At 42.5% G+C, this 17932-nt stretch overlaps 5 protein-coding genes across 11 annotated transcripts; 2 read left to right on the plus strand and 3 right to left on the minus strand.

Annotated features, from left to right (window-relative positions):
- Nucleotides 1-30: 30 nt before the first annotated feature.
- On the minus strand, nucleotides 31-2460 carry Adgf-C (Adenosine deaminase-related growth factor C). The gene is made up of 6 exons (XM_017145905.3): nucleotides 2118-2460; nucleotides 1463-1960; nucleotides 1237-1406; nucleotides 739-920; nucleotides 550-686; nucleotides 31-494 (listed from the first exon to the last, which is right to left on the minus strand). Exons 1-6 carry the CDS (start codon nucleotides 2185-2187, stop codon nucleotides 31-33), a joined length of 1521 nt encoding a protein of 506 aa, XP_017001394.2. The 5' UTR covers nucleotides 2188-2460.
- Nucleotides 2461-3802: 1342 nt separating this feature from the next.
- Adgf-D (Adenosine deaminase-related growth factor D) lies at nucleotides 3803-6501 on the plus strand. Its single transcript, XM_017145740.3, has 6 exons — nucleotides 3803-3964; nucleotides 4760-5245; nucleotides 5305-5474; nucleotides 5535-5716; nucleotides 5802-5938; nucleotides 6003-6501. Exons 1-6 carry the CDS (start codon nucleotides 3895-3897, stop codon nucleotides 6458-6460), a joined length of 1503 nt encoding a protein of 500 aa, XP_017001229.1. The 5' UTR covers nucleotides 3803-3894; the 3' UTR covers nucleotides 6461-6501.
- ninaB (neither inactivation nor afterpotential B) lies at nucleotides 6396-9548 on the minus strand. Its single transcript, XM_070216566.1, has 4 exons — nucleotides 9504-9548; nucleotides 8432-9000; nucleotides 6876-7914; nucleotides 6396-6823 (listed from the first exon to the last, which is right to left on the minus strand). Exons 1-4 carry the CDS (start codon nucleotides 9546-9548, stop codon nucleotides 6545-6547), a joined length of 1932 nt encoding a protein of 643 aa, XP_070072667.1. The 3' UTR covers nucleotides 6396-6544.
- f-cup (leucine rich repeat containing flyers-cup) lies at nucleotides 9392-16034 on the plus strand. 7 transcript variants are annotated; one of them, XM_070217766.1, is made up of 13 exons: nucleotides 9394-9568; nucleotides 10131-10180; nucleotides 11036-11424; nucleotides 12654-12844; nucleotides 12906-13109; nucleotides 13690-13813; nucleotides 13873-14045; nucleotides 14110-14516; nucleotides 14576-14839; nucleotides 14943-15086; nucleotides 15148-15336; nucleotides 15402-15587; nucleotides 15651-16034. In XM_070217766.1, exons 2-13 carry the CDS (start codon nucleotides 10173-10175, stop codon nucleotides 15754-15756), a joined length of 2385 nt encoding a protein of 794 aa, XP_070073867.1. In that variant the 5' UTR covers nucleotides 9394-9568; nucleotides 10131-10172; the 3' UTR covers nucleotides 15757-16034. The 7 variants fall into 7 exon arrangements, 6 of the variants coding, with proteins under 6 accessions (XP_070073870.1, XP_070073867.1, XP_070073869.1 ...); XM_070217768.1 differs by lacking the exon at nucleotides 14576-14839 and having other exon boundaries at nucleotides 9395-9568; XR_011419453.1 differs by lacking the exons at nucleotides 15402-15587; nucleotides 15651-16034 and having other exon boundaries at nucleotides 9392-9568; nucleotides 14576-14837; nucleotides 15148-15288.
- On the minus strand, nucleotides 15690-17898 carry LOC108060234 (cilia- and flagella-associated protein 36). The gene is made up of 4 exons (XM_017145861.3): nucleotides 17754-17898; nucleotides 17492-17700; nucleotides 17275-17435; nucleotides 15690-16511 (listed from the first exon to the last, which is right to left on the minus strand). The coding sequence occupies exons 1-4, from the start codon at nucleotides 17854-17856 to the stop codon at nucleotides 16052-16054; spliced, it is 933 nt and encodes a 310-aa protein (XP_017001350.1). The 5' UTR covers nucleotides 17857-17898; the 3' UTR covers nucleotides 15690-16051.
- Nucleotides 17899-17932: the final 34 nt, after the last annotated feature.

The following is a 17932-nucleotide window of genomic DNA, read 5'->3' on the forward strand; positions in this document are numbered from 1 at the left end:
TGTGTTGTTTATTTTTAAAACAAAGTTATGTTAGAATACGCTGCCCTGCAGAACCTTATCAATGAATCGCGTCCAACTAAGCTCCAGGATCTTAAAGGCCCGAGTCTGTTCCTCCTCCGTCAGCGTGGAGTACTTCACCGAGTTCCAGACCAGAGTCTTTAGAATCCTTAGACCCGCGTTGTTTGGCGCGAGACTCATAATGGCATAGTAGAAGTCATAGCTCAGGCCCTTGGCATTCCAGAACCCGGGATCATCATTACATATAACAACAGGAACATCGAGGGCCAGATATTGAGCACCCGGATGATTACGCAGATCCCAGACCAAATGCAGCACCTGATTCGAAATGGGGCTAACTTCCACGGCGATTTGGCGCGACTTGACGGCGTTTAGGAGGATCGGATGCTTGGCCAGAGCATAACCATGGCCAATGCGAGTGGTGTTGAGCAGCAGGGCATCCAGCAGATTGATATCGGTGGAGGCACCAAACCAATCTAAAAGGAATATGCCATTAAGTTACAGGGAAGCTTTTATAGAGATACCACTTACTGGTCTCTCCGCCATGCAGAAAAAGGCGAGATGTTGGCGGCAAGTTCCTCAAGGCAGGAAGTAGACTATAAAGTGGTTTTCCCTTGTCCTCCTGACCCACCAAATCGAATCCAACCAAGAAGTGGGGCAAAGATTGACTGTAAAAAAACTTTGAAATTACATTTTCTATTTATTTATATCCTTACTCACTGCAACTGCCTAAACTCCTCTACGGTTTCCTTCAGCTGGTCCATTTCATATCCACGATAGACAGCCATAATGACTTTGAAGCCCAGAAAGTCGGGATGCAGCTTCACGAACTTCTCATTTATATTGTACAACTCGCGAATAGTACGCTCTCGGGGAAAAGTACGTCCACTGGCGTCGTAAAGCTAATAAAAGCAAAATAGTAAATAAATTCTAAAAAAAATATCTGAATGATTTATAAAAATTTTGTCTTGTTTTTCCTTATTTGCTAGAATTAATCTTTAATGAGAATCTTTATATCTCGCTGTTATGGGAAATTACCAATCCATAACAAATAAAATCCATAAAAAGTTAAGTCCATAAAAATAATCAGGAAACGGGAAAAGAATAAAGAAATATGTGTGGAAATATGGACCAATCTTTCCTAATAAGGCTGTGTATAATGTTCGGATTATATCATGGTATATTAATTCTATTTCATAAAAATAAGCCCCTACTTACCGTTTTGCAACTAGTTCGTATCTCGGCGTACATCACATTATCGTTGTATAGTTCCTCGAGCATCTGCCAGTGATAAGATCGAAAGGCTGGCAAATAAGTTAAGGCATCGCCGAGAACGTCAAACATGTCCTGGAATCGATCCCAAACCTGGGTAATGGTAGGGTACTCCACTGTAAGATAATAAAATAAAATATTATATAGTCACAAAAGGATATTCCCGACTCACGCTCTGGAACTGGAGTATACAAGTTGATCAGACGTTCGAAATTCTGATCGTAGACCAGGCGATCCAAGGAGTTGCGCCGCTCATCGGCAACTCGGACGTACTGCGACTGGCACTTGTGGTCCTTCGGTGTCCTCCGAAATGTCAGGACACTCCGTCCCGTGGCTGTGGTGCACCGCAGCAAACCGGGCATGTACGACAGATCGTCTACCACCCACTTGGAACTCACCGAGGCGGTGTTGTGCAGATGGAGCACAGATCCCTTGGGCATCTTCTGAAGGAACCGGAAGATAGCACTCCGGTCGATCAGCGGCTTGGCCTTAAAGAAATGCAAAGCAGCTGCATTTTGTTCCGCATTTCGGAATCCTTGGGCCAACTCCCCGAGCTTGTACTCCATGAATATATCGTCCACCTTGGCCTCCTGGCTATTCAGATATGTGTGTCCACCGGTCATGAGTTCCTCCTCCGCCGTGAGAACAGCCTGACGAGCTTGTTCATAGCCTAGGGATATGAATTAGATTTTTTAACATTTTAAACAACTAATTTTTTATTTCAGTTAATATCTTGGAAATGAAATGAATTAGATAAAATTAATTAGAATCCTTTTTTTATGTATTAAAAGATACCTAAACTTAAAATGGAACTAAATATATCATACTTAAAGCAGTTTGTGCCTGGATCTCAAGTTGGGAAATCAGGAGCACTAGCAAAACCAGTAATCCCTTCATCACGTTGAAGTTCTTTTACTACTTCTCCGATTTCTTTGTTAGTCCTGTCCCTCTGGTAATGAGTTTACTATCCAAATATTGACTCGACTCCGGCGGTTTGACTTATTATTATTTATTATTGACTCGCGAATTCGGGTGGGGAATTATTTTCTCTTTTTTTGCGACCGCTCGCCCGAAGTGTCCGATTAGAACTGTGGATACCATCGTCGAAAGCGGGTGTTCAAACTATGGCTGTGCGAACCAAGAAAAGCAAAAACAAACTATAATTTTGACAAAATCATTCCGCGAAGCCTGCTCATTAAAAGATTAGACCAGAGGTGGAGCCCGGGGGCCACCACCCTCCGCGACTCTTAACGGTTGACAACGCTCCCGAACTCGGGGAATTGCCGAAACAATTTCATTCTAGTAGCTGGATTGTTTGGGTATCTTTTTTATATATCTGTCTGATTGAATGCCTGCCGCACATATTAAGTGATTTAAAATGACGAAGGCGCGCGCGCTCCCGGTGCTCGCTGATTTTTAACTATCTGAATTTTTTCTATTTTGGCAAATTTTCACTGACGTTGGCGGACGCGGTTGTTGGTTTCTAACAGCACACGACTACGGAATTACAAGTTCCTCGAGTCCCCCGACCCTATAAAGTGGGCGGGATGCTTATGGCAATTACGGTAATTACCGATGTGTCAATTATCCCAGCTTACACACCAAAAAGTTTGTTGACAAGCCGTTGTAATGTAATGTTTATTTTTTGTTCACTGATTTGTTTAGTACTAAATTGTAGATAGCGGTTCGAAAAAAAATTTATTGTCATGAAGCTCACTTTATTTGTTTGTAAAAAAAATTATATTATATTTATACAAATATTTTGATAAGGAAATAAACAAAATTAAAGTTGTCATATTCGGATTACCTATTTTTTGAGTAATATAAAATTAATTTTTTGTGATCGATGGCCTGATGACCCATTTCGAAAATCTGCTAGTAAACTAAAAGGAAAAATATAGAGGCACACCTTTTACACATATTTACATAACATATGCAAATATTGTAGTTTTTAAAAAATTCCCATGAAAGAGATTATATTTCCAGGAGATTTCCCTTTTATGATCGATGGCCTGATGCCCCCATTTCACGTTCAATGTCAAGTATAATTTCGGCGGGCAAACAGAGCAAATTGGGTTAGTCAACAATATGCAAAAATATACCCACCGAACCCAATGTATTTACATTATATGTGTACAAATATAGCTGATAGCAGCATAAATGTCCGGCCTTAGCGTTCCTAGTGATGCTCTATAATTATTTTGTATTTCTGGAAAATATGTATAATATTTGTGATGAAGAGTTACTTATATATGGGATCACTTTGGCGTAGGGCATTTTGGCACTGACCATGCTACGTCACGAAATTTATTTGCAAATTGGCCGAGGGGCCAGTGTCAACGAAAGTGCCAACCCGGGGGCATTCAAACATTTCGCGCCCCATTCCAGAGCGGACTAATCTCCGTCATTGAACTACTGCACCAGATGAGATGCCACTGCTCCCTCAGCGACCAAGATCATGATCAGAGTGGAAATTGCACAATCCGTATACGGGTCAGATTTTTCAACGGGAGGCACTATCAGTTGGTTTACGATCGCCAAGAGACGTGGATCGAAAAAGTGCGGCGTATATTCTGAAAACGGAACTGAGATTACTGGAAGGCAATGCTGCTGCTGGGTGTTTTGGTCGCCTTTGTAGTCCATTTACTAGGCGGGCTGAACGCCGCGGACCTACGTAAGTCCAGGAGGATTCTCGATTCTACAATTCCTAATTTTCATCGAAGGACTAGCTAAGCATTTGGAATAATGTGTTAAAATAACATTTTATATAAGTGTTTCTAACTTTCTAAAGTTTTTTGAAAGTTTTTTTTTCTCTTTTAAAGTGTTTATGCGCAATGTTATGTGTAACAATTGAAAACAAATTGTTCTGTGATTTCCAACCTTTTATATAAAACACACATAATACATTTAATTCAGAAAAGTATCCCAAGTTAATTGATAACGAGTCTAAAAAGCAGTGCGGTCGTAAATCAACTTTAAATTTAATTCAACTAATTGCAACCTATTGTATTTATTTAATAAAGTTATAAGAATTATATGAACACATTCTAGCTTCTTATCAAAGTACATAAATGTATTAGAATTCACTCTAGGTCCATGGAAATAAACGTGTCTTAACTTATATGTAAGAGTAATGTATACGATATAGTAATCTCAGATTTGATTTTATTATTTCCTAAATGTTACTTATCAGAAAAGAACTAAGCATATACATGGAAAAAGGTTTTAATTTTCCATAAAGATAAATCTGAAGATCGTAATAGCAGGAAAAACCTAACCAGGATGATAAATTATACTTTCTATTCTTTTATATTATTTATATTATTATAAAAGTAGCATTTACATAAACTAAGTTTTAATATTTAAATTAAAAAAATGTATTATTAAAAAGGATTAATTTTTAGTAGTAGAAACCACATTATATTTTTAAAATACACTTAGAACGAAGATCCTTTTTTACATCCGACAGCCTATGAAACTTTGCGGGAGCAGATTATGGAAGCGGAGAGGGTGGCCTCGCTGGGAGGAAATATATGGCTGTCATCCGACGAGGAGAAGGCCAACAGCATCCTGATGAACGCTAAGCGGGCGGAGATCGCCGAAGGCCTCAAGACCCCAGAGAAGTACGCCCCGGCAATGCACTTCTTTCAGGGCAGGCAATACGTCCGCCAGAGCGAAGTCTTCCGGATGATCCAGAAGATGCCGAAGGGCGCCTTCCTACACGGACACAACACAGGAATGGTGACCTCCCGGTGGATCATCCAGAACCTGACCACCACCAACAATCTGTACACCTGCCGCAATGTGGATGGACTCCTAGTATTCACCTACGATCAGTCTGGATGCCACAGCGAGGTGCAGAATGTGTGCACCGAGCGGATTAATGCCGAGGATCGGGGCAAATACGAGCGGCAGCTGGAGAAGCACATCAATATGCACGGTCCCAGGCCGGAAGGTAAATTTACTATCTGTTATCTCACCTATTTTAGTTCTAACTGGAATTTTATTACCCAGCCCTCTTGCCGAACCGCAAAAAGATCTGGGAGCGCTTTGAAAATATATTTACCACCGTTGATCGACTCTACAAATACCGACCTACCTATTGCGCCTATCACAAACGCCTTTTGGAGGAACTATGTGAGGATAATATTATCTATGCTGAGATCAGAGCCTCACTATCGCCTGTGAGTAATAATTCTTTAAAACCGTCTTATACAACATGTAATATGGTTATAATCTTCCAGCTCTACGACGACAACAATCGCACTCTGAGCACTTTGGAGGTGGCCAACGAACTGGAAAGGATTGTGGAGGAGTTCAAGGCCAAGCACCATGACTTTGTGGGCGTCAAAGTGATTTATGCCAAGCGCAATCGAGCCACCGAGGATGAGATGTTGAGGCGCATAACCACCTTCAAGCAATTACAGTGAGTTTATTCACACATTGCAAATTAATCTAATTTAATTTTTAATTTTACGCCAACTGATTTATATTATATTCTTTACCCGCAGTCATGCTAAGCCCAACTTTGTGATAGGATTCGATCTGATTGGACAGGAGGACACGGGAGATCCGCTAAACAAGTACATGAACCAACTTTCAGATTTACCCAGCACGGCCAACTACTTCTTCCACGCAGGCGAGACAAGTAAGTAATCTAGATAATATTTTCCTCGGATATTCCTTTTGCTTAACCTTAACTTAACTGACAGATTGGAATGGGCGCACGGATTGGAACATGATGGACGCCATTCTGCTGAATACAAAGCGCATCGGACACGCCTTCGCATTGCCCAAGCACCCACAATTATGGTCCACCATCAAGAAGCGCAACATCGCCATCGAAGTTAATCCCATTTCCAATCAAGTTCTGGGCTTCGTTTGGGATCTGCGTAATCATCCGGCCAGTTTCCTGATAGCAGAGAACTTTCCCATCGTGATATCCTCCGATGATCCGGGTGTGTGGGGTGCCAAGGGTCTCAGCTACGACTTTTACTACGCCTTCATGGCCTTGGCTCCGGCGGAAGCGGATCTGCGATTCCTCAAGCAACTGGCCCTGAATTCCCTAAAGTACGCAGTGCTCACCTCGGATGAACGGCGAAAGATTAATCGGGTGTTCCAGCGCAAGTGGCAGGAGTTTATTGCGAATGTATTGAATCCAAAGTTTTAAGTTGATACAAACGTAACTAGTCTAGTTCTACATGTAATACTGGCAGGGGGTCTACCCCCTGAAAAACAACAGTAATCTAGGAATCTAAATGGCATTGGGGGCAAACCATCCATGGAGGCACTTGGGCACGGGTCCGTTGGTATGGAAATCACAACGACCCAGTTCGGTCATGGTCTTGGCACACAGCACAATCAGGCCCACATAGCGATCGTTGAGACCACCGCCCACCACCATGGAGGCCAGAATGACACCATCGTCCTCGGATTGGGGATCTGGTGAGGGCACAAAGATGGGCTCACTGGGATACACATTCTCCTCGCACCAGGTCAGGCAGGTCTTGTTCCACACATCCACTTTGATGAGCTGTAAAATGATATGAATATAATATGGTTAAGAAATCCCAAAAAGTACTTACGGTTCCCGGGTTCTCTGCGTCCACATCGGAGCTGATGGCGTAAAAGTATCGATACTTCTTGCCCATATACCGTTCGTAATAGATCCTGGGCGTCTCGCAGCCCCAATCGCAGAGCATTTCGGGACGCAGGCGGATTACGCCAGTAGCCTGAAAGGCCTCCGCCTGGCTGCCCTCCAAGGTCACCAGATTAATCAGGTTCTCCTCGTCATAGCGACCCCGTTTGGCATCCCTCCTGGGACTCTCCTCGCCGGCGTTATCCTGTTTGCCATTGGTGGGCATGTAGGTAATGTCCGCGTACTGTGAAACCGAGTGCTTCATGGTTCGGTTAACCGGCGGAGAACTCAAACCAGCCAGGGAGAAGGACTTGACCAGTCTTCGCTTTCCTGAGGAACCCTGACTCTGGGGAATTGTACCCAAGGGCAGGACAAACCTCAAGGGACGTCCACGAAAAAGAGTGGCATAATTGGGATTCGTTTGCATATTCGAAATGGCCTCCAGGTACATGCAGTTGATCATCTCGGGATTCCTGTAGCTGCAAATATCCACCACCACGTGGCCATCCTGTTCGAAGCAGTTGATGATGTGCAGGTAGAAGAAGGCCTCCGATTCGTAGGTCTGCACCAGCTTTCCGGAAACCCTGTCGATAAGGTGAAAGAGCGTCGGACGATCCTCAAACCACTTGAGGCATGCCGACAGATTCTGCCCATTTAGCTGGGCTTTTATGTACTCCGGCAGGGAGACGGACAGCGGCTGTTCAACAATCACAAAGTAGTGATCCGTCAGGCCGAAGGTGTGCATATAACCGGGATGGAGCTTCCATCGACAGGGCAGAGTGGCCACCACATGAGCATCCTCGAACATTTGCTGGCCATGCGGAAAACAGAGGATGGTGTAGGCTGGTCCAGATCTTGTCATTGTGGTGCCCAAATTGTAGACGGTGCCGCTGGGCATGATGTGCGGATGCGAGGTGTGGTTCACCACGCCCACAAAGTCCGTCGTGCAGATTCGCGCCTCGGTGGCCAGGGTACAGGGATTTATTCTAAAATATCACAATTAAAAAAATAATTTTTAATAAGATAAAGTTTGAACATTTCGTCGGAGATGTCTTTTATAACTTTTTTGACCAGAGTTAAGTTTCGCCCCAAGCATTTTTTAAAAACAGATTCTTATTCCTGTTACTCGTGGAGTAAAAGATTACATTGTATTCCTATACTAAACATAAATTCCATTTTGTTGTGTTTGTTATTACTTATCGAAATGTAGGAGAAATTTTTCAAATCGGATTATTAGTTAAAAAGTTATGCCCGATCAAAGTTTTATATCTCCATCCATCGCTGAGTAACGGGTATCTAATAGTCGGGACTATAGGGTTCTCTCTTGTTTTAAATCGGGCCACTCCGATAGATGGAGCCACTTTATCCGACTGACTGTTTTGCTACTTTCATATCTCCATTTCTCTCACACTTATTTAGCTGAATAACGGGTATATGATAGTCGAGGCACTCGACTATAGCATTCTCCATTGTTACATTCAAATTAGAATAAAAAGAACTTACCGATGCATAAAGGGAGTCTCGGTAAATGTGTAATACTGATCCCCAAAGGGGTAGATTGATATCATCGAGTTGTCCGTTCCACTGTCCGGTCGAAAAATGGCCGCGAACCTATCGAAGATCGAGTGACAAGGATCCGGGACAGCTGCCGTTCCAAACTCGGTGACCACAATCCGTTGGGCAGAACGATTCTTTCTCAGCGTTTCCGTGTCCACGAATCGATTCTGGTAGGTGACCCGTCCGTTCTTAATGGCAAATCGATGCAGCAGAGCCGAGCAGTCGAAGAGATGGCCAAAGGTCATGTCGCCCACCTTCCAACTGCCGGGTCCATTGCGCAGCAGACTGCCGCTAATCCAACGCGGGATGTGTCCACTGTGATGACCCTCGATGGGATCCACTATCTCCCGCTCGCAGGATCGCAACCACACATCCGAGGAGCAATTGGGATAGTGCCGTCCATTGCCATCCAGACGCTCCGATTGGGGATCATTTAGCTTTTCATCGTATTTCACCTGCAAGAAAGGTAGTGGCTTGGTTGGTCTTAACGCTTTTGGCCGCCTTGATTGAGAGCCCTAAGCCAGCTGCACTTTTGCCGTGGATTAGCAGGGATTATCCAGTCGGCGGGTAGCCCGATTTCCCACATTCCAAACATTTCATCAGCTGGAACTGTTCTCAAGAACCTCGATGGGGTCTCGACTACAGTATTTACCGAGTAAAAGGTACTCAAAAGTAGGGCCCTTTTGTTCTATATTTTTTGTGAGCTACTTTAAAATTGCAAGAAAAGATTTGGAATAGGACAAAAGACTTATTCAAATAAGTGATTTACTCTAAATTAAAATTGTTAGAAAAAAGTTGATATATTTTGAGGAGTCGAAATTTTAATCGCCAATGTTCAAAGTATTCCGCTTTATAGGTATTGAAAAATCACTTCCTTGTCAGCATAATAAACCCTACGTTTCATTTGAAATTCTGTCAGCAAGCTTTGGATAATTTTTGGAAACCTTGGTAAAATTTTGAAAAATTCTTTAGTTTTTTTAGTTTAGTCCCCTCGTGGATGATTTGTCCATCAACCGACCGCAAAGAAGTCTCGCATAAAGCTCTTGAAAACGCCGGCTGCCATTGCTTTCGGGTATTCCAAGTGTAAGTCAGGGATCTCCGAGGGTAATCCAAACTGTGAATGATGCAATAGTAGTAGTCCAAATCCAAAACCTAAACCGAAACCGAGTTCACGAGGCCGATGCGCTTGCAATGAGAACCGAATGACAACTGGCAAGTGCTCCATGGGGCTGGCACCTCGTCACTTTGGTTAGGGGATGGATGTGGATGGGCCATGTGGATGGCGAAGGCGGCCAATTGGAGGCAACCGACCCAGCGTTATTCATAATTTTGATTGACAGTCGACGTGGCCAGGCCGGTGGAATATGTCTGTCCATTGACGACAGACTGAGACCCATTGCAATGGGCAATAGGCGCAAAGACAAATGGCTCAGCATTTTTGCCGCTTCGGTAAACCACCAAGTTTTAAGGGGAGCGGAGGGCTTGAGTGTATTCTAGAGGGTGTAATATATATGTAGAGCTAAGCAACATTTTGTGGTGGACTGGTGGGCACCCATTTCGTACAGGGAAATCTAATACACCCCACTGACTGACTTTTGCGACTGACCTTGCTCTAAAGTAACTGGGTATCTTGTATCTCCCACAGAAGCAGAAGCCAAACAGAGAGGGAAAACGGTTCCCCAACAAGATGATGAAGTAAGTAGCGACTTAACCTAAGCTCTTAATCAGCTTGTGAACTGCGGATTGCACACACTCAGCACAGACTTAAGTTCACGATCAAATCAATTACGGTTCTGAAGGACATATTGGTCTATTTCCATTTATTCCAATGCATAATACATATAAAGCTGAGCAGGTGCACTATTCTCAAACGTTGCCGCTTCTTGAGGTAATAAATTGATTTTAATTTTGAATCTTATGCAGCTGTAGTTAGAAATTTAATTTAAGTCTTTATAAAATTGTAATTTATTGTAAGTCGAGTATATAAAAACTTACTTATTATAGAAAATATACCATTAACAATTTAAATGTCCGCATCCCACAGTTCAATTTTTAATTTAATTTGGCTTTTATAATTGTTTTAAAGTTGTATTGAATTTTAACTTAAATTAAATTTAATAGTGTTGTTAGGGAATTTTATAATATGGAGTTAACAATAACTAATTTCTTACAAATTAAGAATATGTATTCTAAATATGTAATTTTTTTTATAAAATTTTAATTTATAGAATTTAGAAACCTTTTTTTATGTTTTTGTTGTCTTTTTTTTATTTTATAATTCGACTAAGCTGATGATTTATTTAAAAAACAAATGGTTATTGAAACTAAAACAATTTAAGTTTTACATAAAAAGTAACGGTCGTTTGTTATTTAAAAATAATTACCGTTGAGAACACAACTTTCAAGTGTTGGAAAACGCATAGGGAACAGCTGACGGCTGACAGTGAACCAAAATAGAACGACGCAAAAACTGGACAAAACCGAATTCACCTGTGATTCGGTGGCTATTTAGCGTCCCACTGACCCCATTTCACCTGTGATCCCCGCCAGCTTCAGCGCACAGGAGGACGCGGAGTTCAGCTCGTTCCGCGGAGCCCAGGAATGTGACCAGGCATCCGCATTCGGCGGCGACTTCGACTTTGGCCACTCCTGCTTCACCCACTACGGCTGCCCCAGCGACATGAGCAACGGAATCGGACCCCGTGGTCGGGGTCACCCGTCCGCCAGGGTCACCGCCTCCGCCAGCAGGATTCCCCGATGCGCCCCGAGTCCTCGCCAAACGCCCCCAGTGGCGCACTCGCCCAGGCCAAGCTACTCCTTTCGCCCGATTTTCCACGAGAGGAGCAACCACGAGGACGACCAGGTGCTCACCCAGCAACTGTGGAAGCTGGCCCGCAAGTCGGGCACCCTGAATCTCTCCAACAAGGCATTGGCCAGAGGTGAGTCCACAGGGCGGAATAATTGCTGTAGTCGAAACTCTGTAACTCGAACTTTAAAAATCCGTTAAATTAGTTATTCAAATGTTATTTTTAGAAATCGTCTTAAGTATTCCGTTTCTGTTTTGAACATTTTGAAATTTAAACGGAATAATTAAAAAAGAGGGTTTTTATATATTTTAGGTTTATAAATTAAAATTTGATTTTCTTCGACACTATTTTGTTTTGAGAAAATTTTATTTACCTAGGTTTAATGTTAAATTAATTTATTTATTAAATGCATTAAATGTATACATTTAAAATCAATTTATTATATAAAAAATAAATACTTTTTTGACCAACCTCTTAAAATCTATAAAGTATAAAATATTATTATATTATTTTATAAAATTGTATATATCAAATTATTATATAAATACTTTTTTGTTAAAGTTCTTAGAATCTATAAAATGCTGGAATTTATTTATGGAATTTATTTATTTCAACCTTTTTGAAAAAGTATATTGAATTAAACAAAACAAATTATGACAAATTCTTAATTCCGTAATCCCTTAAATAATTCGAGTCACAGACTTTCGACTATATTTATCCACTTAAAAGTATGTAGCTGCATACTTACATTGGGGGGCTTGTAAGCAGTGGTGACCCAGGAGCAACTGCGTCGCTGGAAGTCCAATGTCAGACCCCGAACCACTCAGGAGAGGTGTCATCATCAATGGAGCCCCGGCCTCGTTGACAGCAGCGCCTTGTGGTTCCAGTTCATGTGAGGTAATAGCGATAGCGATCGCGAACTTGACCTTGGAGGCGGCCGAAAAAGGCATGGAACATATTTGCCGCTTCACTGGACAGCATCGGCGCTTCGAGACGATCGACATAAAGGTGCTCCAGGGGTGCGTCCACCGACCAGTCATCGCTCGGTTCAATCAGCCCAGTGAGCTGAACGACATCGGTTGTGTGACTCGACATCTCAACCAGCTCCCAAGATTGCGTCCTCCAGGAAACAGCTCACCTCGTTCTGTATGTGCGGTCCCTATCCGCGAAGGCGACGCTACTACCAGATCCGCGAATTCCAGATGGCCTCCTCGGCGGACGAGCTGGAGAGCGAGGATCCGGATGATGAGCTGGAACTGGATGACCCCGATCCTGAGCCTCCTTCCCGCGCTGAAGCCTGTAGTGTAGTGCTTTTCCCGGATAAGCGTTCTCTAATTGACTTCAAAAACTTATCATTTCAGTGCCCGAAAGACTCTACGACATCAACGAGGCGGATACGGAGAGCAAGGCCGTGAATCTGGAACAGCTGACGATCAAGGAGGAGGACGCCTGGTGGAACCAAGTGCCATTGAACAACCTGGACCTGAGCTCCAATACCCTAACGCACATATCCCCCAAGATCGAGAATCTGCAATCGCTGACCGTGCTCACAGTATGGAATTATAATTATAATTTAATTGGAGTACTGACAATATAATTATATTTTTTTTCAGTTGCACGATAATGCGTTGGTGGAGCTACCGTCGGAAATCGGGAAGCTGGAGAAGCTCATGCGTCTCAATGTGAGCCACAACAAGCTCAGCCAGCTGCCCCGTTCGATCTACAGTTTACCTGAGCTGCGACACCTCAACATCTCGTACAATGAATTCAACGAAGTCGATCCGGATATTAGTGACCTTCACATGCTCGAGTTTCTGGTGAGTTAAGTTCTAAAAAATATTTAAATAGTTGTATAGGCTAGGAATAATATAATTGATAATGAAGTACCTACATTACAAATTTATTTTAATCCCAACATAGTTATTTTAAACGGATATGGAAATATTAATAATTATAAACTTTACTTATTATTAGACATCAAATTTTAGGTGACATCGTTTTTTTTAAATATGATTTAAAGCCACATTTGATTGGTTAACATTTTTTTACAAAAACCTCAATTAAGTTTAACCTAAATCTTATTATAACTTAATAAATAAACTTTGTATCCAATCAAATGTGGCATTAAATCGTATTTTAAAAAAAACGATTCCACCTAAAATCCGATGTCTAATTATTATAGTAAAATCGTCTAATAGGACAGATAAATTTAGCATCTAATCTAATTTATTTAATTGAATTAATAATCTATTGATCTTGAACAATTTTGAAAAATTAATAAACAAAAAAAGACATTTAATTAATTTACATAAATCTGGTTGTGGCGTCTTATCTGACTAATTCCATATGATATATTCTCCCCTAACCAACTGCTTGCTAACCCAATTGTAACGAAAGGACGGCGGGCATAACAACATTCAATCCCTGCCCGGCGGCATTGGTTTCCTGGTGCGTCTAACTGCGCTCCTGTTGCCCTATAATCACATCAAGGAACTCCCGCCCGATCTAGTTAACATGCGCTGTAAGTGCTTGTCCGTCCTTTAGTATTTACTAATCCAAATACAACAATTTCGTGTATAGCCTTGCAAAAGATTGATCTGATGCAAAACGACCTGACATGCTTGCCGGAGGATATGGGTCTACTGAGGAAGCTGGAATGCCTTTATCTGCAGCACAACGACATTTTGGAGCTGCCCGAGTTCGAGGGAAATGAGACCCTGAGCGAACTCCATGCTAGCAATAATTTTATTAAGGTATTTTATTATAATATCTAATTAGGGGAAAATATTAAAGACAAATATTTATACACAATATTAGACCATACCAACAGCTATGTGCGGCAACTTGCCACACTTGAAGATACTCGATCTTAGGGACAACAAGATCACCGAGCTGCCCGACGAGCTGTGCCTGCTGCGCAATCTGAACCGCCTGGATGTGTCCAATAACACGATCAGTGTGTTGCCCACCACTTTGTCCTCTTTGGCCCACTTGATCAGCCTGCAGGTGGAGGGAAATCCCATTAAGACAATCCGACGAGACATCCTGCAGTGTGGAACGGCGCGTATATTAAAAACGCTGCATGAGAGAGCTCTGGCCAAGTCGAAGGAGGAGGGAGGTGGCTCGGATTTGGCCTCCACATCAGCGGGCATTAGTGTTACCCGTTTGCGAGGTGGAGCTGGCCAGTCGGACTCTGGGGAAATACCCGGAAATTTTCCGGATAGGTATGCATATAGAGCTCTTCTTTCAGACAGGATCACCACATTGATCTCCGCCGCTGTAGCTATAATCAACAACAGCAGCAGCTTGGGTTTCAATATCAGTGTCCATATTCATGCCAGCAGCACTATTGTGTCTACGAACCGCTGAGGAATTGCCAGGAATATGATCGTCGGACCCAGGGACACATTTATGAGCCTGAGAGCTACCAGCAGCAGCGACATGAATATTCCCATGCAAATTGCTTTATGTACCAGCAGCAGCAGCATCGGCAGTTTTCCTATGGGCAGATGGAATCCTCTCGCTTGGCTGTGCATCCACGTTGGGTGTAGTGTATCGCCAAGTTCCAAGACTTACACATATGCCATTTATTACATCGTATAAATTCTGGCAGCCTTAATACTAACTGCTATCTTTCTTTTATCCTGTAGATACAAATTACGTCATTCACGCACATTAGCTGTCAATCTGGAGGAGCTCACTGAAGTGCCCGATCAGGTGTTTCAGATAGCCAGAGATGAAGGAGTGCATGTGGTGGACTTTGCGCGCAACCAGCTGAGCACCTTGCCCAATGGGTAGGTTCTGTAAAATATCAAGGATCCCAGGTTTATGGATGTAATATTCATTTATTTTCAGACTGCAGCACATGAAAGATCTGGTCACGGAGCTAGTTCTATCCAATAATGTCATCGGCTATGTGCCGCAGTTCATCTCCCAGTTTACACGTATTTCTTTCCTGAATTTGTCCAACAATCTGTTGAATGACCTGCCCAAGGAGTTTGGTGTTTTGAACACACTGCGTGAACTGAACATTGCGAACAATCGGTGAGTTTAGATTGATCATATAAAGATATGGAGTTCCATATAATTTCATTCTATTTAATTTCCAGCTTTTCCTTCATCCCCAACTGCGTGTACGAGTTGCAAGGTCTGGAGATACTTATTGCCAGTGAGAACCACATAAAAACGTTAAATGTATCGGGTCTGCAGAGCATGCCACGTCTGAGTACATTGGACTTGCGCAATAATGATATCGATGCAGTGCCGCCCACTTTGGGGAATCTGACCAATATAACGTAAGGATCCTCATTGACAACTCATAATCCTATTGCCAAACTAATTTCACTTTTACATGCCAGGCACTTGGAACTGGTTGGCAATCCTTTTCGTCAGCCCCGCCATCAGATCCTGATGAAGGGCACCGATGCCATCATGTCCTACTTGCGGGATCGCATACCAACATAGAAGAGCAATCAAGGCAACACTTCACTAGCAATATGTTTATTTTGACGAAAACCTTAATGGAAATTATTAGATCCCCTCGACCATGCCCACACACAATCCCCCGTTTCGAATCTGGGTTGGCTGTGTGTGGACATGGACGAGAGGAGACGAGAGACAAGTACAACATAAGACACACACCCTGTGCAACCAGCAACTGAACTAGTCTGCATGTCGCAATACCTTTTGCACGTTGTTAATTCTGGCCGAGCATCTGAAATAAATGGGAATAGTAGAGCATAGTAGTGTGTCCTGCATTTCACTTTTGTTCCACCACTTCGCTACGCAAGCGCTTGGCAAGATTGCGTCTGAGCTGGAGGGCAGCGTTCTCCTCGGCCTCCAGAGGTGCCGGCATCGAGAGCTCCTTGGTTTGGCCGCCATTCTCCAGCAGCTGCTGGGCCACCAATGCGGAGCTGGGACGAGCTCCCTCCGGAGCATGCGGAGTACCGCGGGACATGGTCTCCTGCAGCTGCTTGGCCCGCGTCTGCTTCTTAATCTCTACGATCTTGTCGCGTTGCTGGCGCAGGTACTCCTGTCGCGACACCACATCGCTGGGGTCCACATGATCCTCCTGCTCGAAGAACAGATTCAAGCGCTGAAACTTGTCATTAACCAGTTCCAGATTGGACTCCTGCTCTGGAGTGAGAGCCGCTTCCGGACTCTCCAGCTCGTCGGCCACCGTCTTGGCTATCATTTGTTCCACCTCGGAGGCGGTATCACTGTTAAAGGAACTACATATTAGTTTTTGGCCATAATAAATGAACAAAAATATTATGATTTAAGTTCGTTAAATTATACTTTTAATCACGGTCAGATATTGAACTTGCCACTCTTATATAATCAAAACCGGAAAATTAGTAAATAAAATATAAAAAAATGTTAAATAATAATACAAAATATAAACGAAAAAAATAATGTAATTAAATTCATATTAGAGCCCTGCATGAATGGATTTAATGAATTATTTTGAATTTTTGTTTCATATGAATGAATTAATTAGAATTTTGAGTTTAATAGAATTGAAAGAATTTGAATTTTGAGTTTAATAGAATTTAATGAATGAATGGCATGAATTCCGAAATAATTCAAACGACAATTTCTTTTGAAAAAGAAAGGGAAATAATTTTGTGATTAAATCTACATGAATTTTATTTACTAAGCAGTTAACATTGATTTGTTACAATTTTTACCTTTTTGTTCTCAAAAGAAAGCACAAAAAAATCTGGCAAATTCAAAAAATTATTCATTTATTCATTCAATTTGAAATGAATTAGAAAAACATTCAATTTATTTCACATAGAAATGAATTAAACAAATCAAAAATTTCATGGCATACTATGATTAAAAAAAATTGAATGATTCACGCAGGGCTCTAATTCATATGTGCAAAACCAATTTGGCATTACGCGAAAACCAAGTACAATTTTCTCAGCAATTGCATAAGACGGGTATATTTACGACGAAATACAACCCATAACCCACCCTGGATCCGAGGACGCGTCCGCACTGCGGTCATCCCCCTCATCGGCGGTACTTTGGGCTAATTGATTTTTCTCGATGAGATCTAGGGCCTGTAGCTGAAGCTCCACATTGCGTTGCGTCATCATGCGTATGAATATCTTGAGGTCATTGGCGGCCCAGATCTAAAAAGATGGCATCTCGAGGACACTAATGCTAGGAAATCGGCAAATGCACTTACCTGCTGAAACAGCACCTGATGAAACTGGAAGGGATTTTCGCCCTGACCCTGCTGACGACCCTCGAGACAGGCCATTTCGAACTGCTCCGGCGATATCTGCATCTCCTCCATGAAGCTGCCCAGCATGTAATCCACCAGATTCTTGTATTCCTCGTGGATCTGAAGTATATCCGGATTGGTCTCATCCATCGGTAGGTTGGGATCGAAGACTGCACCAAATCCTTGACTTATTGACGCTTCCATATTCGGATAGGATTCTCACCTAGGGACTTTTGCTCTATAAAAGTCTGGAGCGGAGCATTCCAAATGGGTCCGTGCAGAAAGCACACCAGCGAATCAAAAACCCAGGAGTCTTCCACCGACATTTTGGTAACAATTGAAAGAAGTGACTAAACACTACACCGAAAAGTTTAGTCAACATTTGCTGGAAACATATTTGTT

Source organism: Drosophila takahashii, chromosome 3R, assembly GCF_030179915.1.
Source record: "Drosophila takahashii strain IR98-3 E-12201 chromosome 3R, DtakHiC1v2, whole genome shotgun sequence".
In the NCBI taxonomy this organism is placed as follows: Eukaryota; Metazoa; Arthropoda; class Insecta; order Diptera; family Drosophilidae; genus Drosophila; species Drosophila takahashii.

Excerpts from the sequence above, each read along its gene's own strand:
- Adgf-C (XM_017145905.3), bottom strand. The coding sequence starts at position 2,187 with ATGAAGGGATTACTGGTTTTGCTAGTGCTCCTGATTTCCCAACTTGAG. Across the intron at positions 1,961-2,117 it reads CCAGGCACAAACTGCTTTAA|GCTATGAACAAGCTCGTCAG; the intron begins GTATGATATATT and ends TCATATCCCTAG. Across the intron at positions 1,407-1,462 it reads GTATACTCCAGTTCCAGAGC|TGGAGTACCCTACCATTACC; the intron begins GTGAGTCGGGAA and ends ATTATCTTACAG.
- Adgf-D (XM_017145740.3), top strand. The coding sequence starts at position 3,895 with ATGCTGCTGCTGGGTGTTTTGGTCGCCTTTGTAGTCCATTTACTAGGC. Across the intron at positions 5,475-5,534 it reads TCAGAGCCTCACTATCGCCT|CTCTACGACGACAACAATCG; the intron begins GTGAGTAATAAT and ends ATAATCTTCCAG. Across the intron at positions 5,717-5,801 it reads ACCACCTTCAAGCAATTACA|TCATGCTAAGCCCAACTTTG; the intron begins GTGAGTTTATTC and ends CTTTACCCGCAG.
- ninaB (XM_070216566.1), bottom strand. The coding sequence starts at position 9,548 with ATGGCAGCCGGCGTTTTCAAGAGCTTTATGCGAGACTTCTTTGCG. Across the intron at positions 9,001-9,503 it reads TTATGCGAGACTTCTTTGCG|GGCTCTCAATCAAGGCGGCC; the intron begins GTCGGTTGATGG and ends CAGCTGGCTTAG. Across the intron at positions 6,824-6,875 it reads ACGCAGAGAACCCGGGAACC|CTCATCAAAGTGGATGTGTG; the intron begins GTAAGTACTTTT and ends ATCATTTTACAG.
- f-cup (XM_070217766.1), top strand. Across the intron at positions 12,845-12,905 it reads AATCGCTGACCGTGCTCACA|TTGCACGATAATGCGTTGGT; the intron begins GTATGGAATTAT and ends ATTTTTTTTCAG. Across the intron at positions 13,110-13,689 it reads TTCACATGCTCGAGTTTCTG|GACGGCGGGCATAACAACAT; the intron begins GTGAGTTAAGTT and ends TTGTAACGAAAG.
- LOC108060234 (XM_017145861.3), bottom strand. The coding sequence starts at position 17,856 with ATGTCGGTGGAAGACTCCTGGGTTTTTGATTCGCTGGTGTGCTTTCTG. Across the intron at positions 17,436-17,491 it reads ATCAGGTGCTGTTTCAGCAG|ATCTGGGCCGCCAATGACCT; the intron begins GTAAGTGCATTT and ends CCATCTTTTTAG. Across the intron at positions 16,512-17,274 it reads GACGCGTCCTCGGATCCAGG|TGATACCGCCTCCGAGGTGG; the intron begins GTGGGTTATGGG and ends TTCCTTTAACAG.